This window comes from Fukomys damarensis, unplaced genomic scaffold (assembly GCF_012274545.1).
Source record: "Fukomys damarensis isolate Sample0158 unplaced genomic scaffold, DMR_v1.0_HiC HiC_scaffold_39, whole genome shotgun sequence".
Taxonomy (NCBI): Eukaryota; Metazoa; Chordata; class Mammalia; order Rodentia; family Bathyergidae; genus Fukomys; species Fukomys damarensis.
Window position 1 is genome coordinate 52,729,026 of NW_022900951.1, and position 3,139 is coordinate 52,732,164.

At 35.9% G+C, this 3,139-nt stretch overlaps 1 protein-coding gene across 4 annotated transcripts in view; it reads right to left on the reverse strand.

Moving 5' to 3' along the window:
• Ophn1 (oligophrenin 1) overlaps window positions 1-3,139 on the reverse strand; it is a 418,396-nt gene that overhangs the window by 18,514 nt on the left and 396,743 nt on the right. For all 4 annotated transcript variants that reach the window (XM_010632184.3, XM_010632183.3, XM_010632182.3 and 1 more), the window contains one exon: window positions 1,638-1,961. In XM_010632184.3, the coding sequence (XP_010630486.1) occupies window positions 1,638-1,961 (324 nt within the window). The remainder of the gene's footprint in view (window positions 1-1,637; window positions 1,962-3,139) is intronic.

The window sequence follows — 3,139 nt, forward strand, 5'->3', positions numbered from 1 at the left end:
CCTCTCGATGCCCACAGCATTGAACGCATGGGAATGCACAACAAATGGAGTATCTTACATTCCATAGTGCTTTCTTTTTCAAAGCTCTTTCAGTTTATTAGAACATGGACTTGTATCACTTGCTAATTTTATTTTTTTTCCTAGTGATCATTTGGCAACCATCCACAAACTAGGTTATTGAACTAAATTTTCTTTCTTGCTTGCCTTTTTTTTTTTTTTTTTTGATACCGGGCTTTGAACTTAGGACCTTTTGCTTGCAAGGCAGGTGGTGGAACCACTGAGCTAAATCCCTGGCCCTGGCAAATATTTTTTGTAAAAAAATATTTAAGGCTTTGCAGGACATATGGTTTATGTTGCTCCTATTCCATTATGTTACTGTAGTGTGAAAGAAGAAAGGATTTATGTTATCGATACAAATTTGAACTTTTATAATTTTCATTTATCATGAAATATCATTTTTTATTTTACCTTTGCTCAAACTTTAAAACATTTTTTTATACTTAGCTTACGGATGATGTAAAAACAGGCAGTGGGCCCAATCTAGTCCATAGGCCATAATTTGCCAAGCTTTGTTCAAATCATGAGTCACCTTGCATGTCTTTCTCAGTTCTATGTCCTCATTATGTAGAATGGGGCCAGGTACAGTCAATACTCGATAAATAGTTGTAAAATACATTATTCTTAGTATTTAAAATATTTTACATTTGGCTATACTGTGAAATGCCTTAATCCATTTTAAAACAGGACAGGATATAAACACATAATGCATATGTTTACAATGTCATCTAGCTACAAGGTGGGAAAGTCAGAATTTGGATTGAAGCCTATGTGACTGACACCTAAATCCATATTCTTCTCTTTATACCATATTATCTTCATAGAATCATATTCTCCAAAACTTCCCTCTGGATCAACCACAGCCCCTTGATGAGTCTTCATGTATATATCCAATGAAATTCAACATCTTGACTCTGTATTAATTTCAGAAGTCTGGAGTTTTGTAGCAGTTGTACCCTTTTGTTCCTACCTCTTCCAACTTGGAAACTGAGACTGAGATAATAATAATTTATAGATTCAAACCTTCTTATCACAAAGTAAAGTGATAGTTTGGCCTTTGTGGAAAGAACACAGACTTTGTCCTCTGCCAGATATGGTAAGACATAGATCCCAGCTCTTCCAGTTACCACATATAAATAATTTTTCTGATAAGAAAAATTTAAAAAACCCACATTTTACACAGTAGGTTCATGACAGTAAGAAATAGAATGACAGCAACTAGTACAGTGTCAGGTACACAGGAGATATTTAATAAATGGCAACAGAATCCAGAATATAGATATCAGTATAATTCAATATTTCATTCCACAAATAATAAGTGCCTACTATGTGTCACCCAGGGATTGTTTTAGGTACTGGGGATATAGAGAACAATATAACAGGCCCCTAATTCTTCCCGTAGTAAAACTTGTATTCTAGTGATTGATGTGAATGGCTTTTATGGTTTCACACACCATTCTTGGGTGAGCATTAGTAAACCAGAATGGATTTCCACTTAAAGATATCTCCAAAGCCAAAAGGATCTCAAAGTAAAAGGTAGTTGGGTTCATTTAGTGTCAAAAAGATTTGCAAACACTTACCCTCCTTGTGTTGAGCGAGAGGCCGGGGAGCTTGTCTCTTTATGTGCAAAGAGGGGGTCTTCATAGGCCCAGAACCAGGCACAGGTCCATTGGTGGTTTTGGGGGTGGCTTTGGTCCCTCCATCGTGTAGCCTAGACAACAACTTCCCCACATCCACCTCAGGGCAAGGATCCAATTTGTCATCTGAAACAGGTCTGCTTGGAGACTTCCTCCCAGGATCAGCTTCCCCACTCCTCGGCATGGGTAGTTTGAGGTGTTGTGGCAATTTGGGGGGTTCTAGGCTGCTAGTGATAGTACCATTGGGTGTGTGATGTTGGATCTCATCTGGTAAAAGATGGTACAAAAAGGGAAGACTAATGATAGCCTTTATAACTTTTTCATTTTGATACATGCATACATATGTAATTTTGAAAATTTGTAAACATTTTCATAATACTATATCCTGTGGCACAAATCTACTACATCCCACAAGATTAGTCTCGACCCTCTCCGATTCATATGTAGTCACAAGTTCCATCCAAATAAGGAATTCAATTCAAGATCCAAGTATATTTTCACCACCACAATTCAGTAAACTACAATAAACCAGGCTGTTTTATTCAAAGGAATATGTAATTCAAAAGGGACTTAGAGTCTCCAATGAATTGCATATTTTATTCTTTCTAAATAAAAGCATCAGATAATTCTTACCTATTTCTCTCAAATGTAATTTGTTAAGGTCTCTCAAATTTCAAGTTAATAAACATAACAGAATTTAACTTCTTTCTCTGCTCTCATAGAGAAACCCTCAAATGGCCACTTTATGTTCTTCCCCTGGCCTTTGCAGTCTACAATTTCCTCTGACATTAATATATGCTTGTCAGTAAGTCTGAGTCTTATTTAAGGATTCTCAGACTCTAATGAGAACCAGGAACCTTCTCTGTAGAAAAATTAGCCTCTACAAATACAGTTGAAGCTTTGAAAACTAATTTTAAAGTGATTCATAGAGTCCCATGAAACTGTCAATGACCACTCCCCGCTGCCCCAGATCAATAACACCTACTCTAAGAGAATTGTCACCTTCTTTGGTAATAGAAAGTCTAGATCAGAGTGGTTAAGACCATAGGTACTGGTGAGCAAATTTGCAAAATCAGGCCTGAGGTGAATCAAGACTATAAGACATGAATTGTATTTGGATTCTGGTTGTTTTTGTTTTTTACACCAGATAACAGAAAAACTTGGATGTTGTCTAAATTGATTTTTAAGAATTATATTGTTTGTTTTTGGTATAATGAGCATGGAAGTTGTAATTTAAAAAGAGTATCTTTTAGTGACCCACACTGAAACATTTAAATTTATAGATGAAAGGACATTATGTTTGATTTGGGAGTAGATATTGGATATAAATGAAAGAAGAATGTTCACAGAAAGACAAACTTGGAGGAGCAAAAGATCATGGTTTGCCTAAGAAAACATTTTAAAAATAAAAAGTCTAATTTGGGGCTGGGGATTTAGCTCAGTGG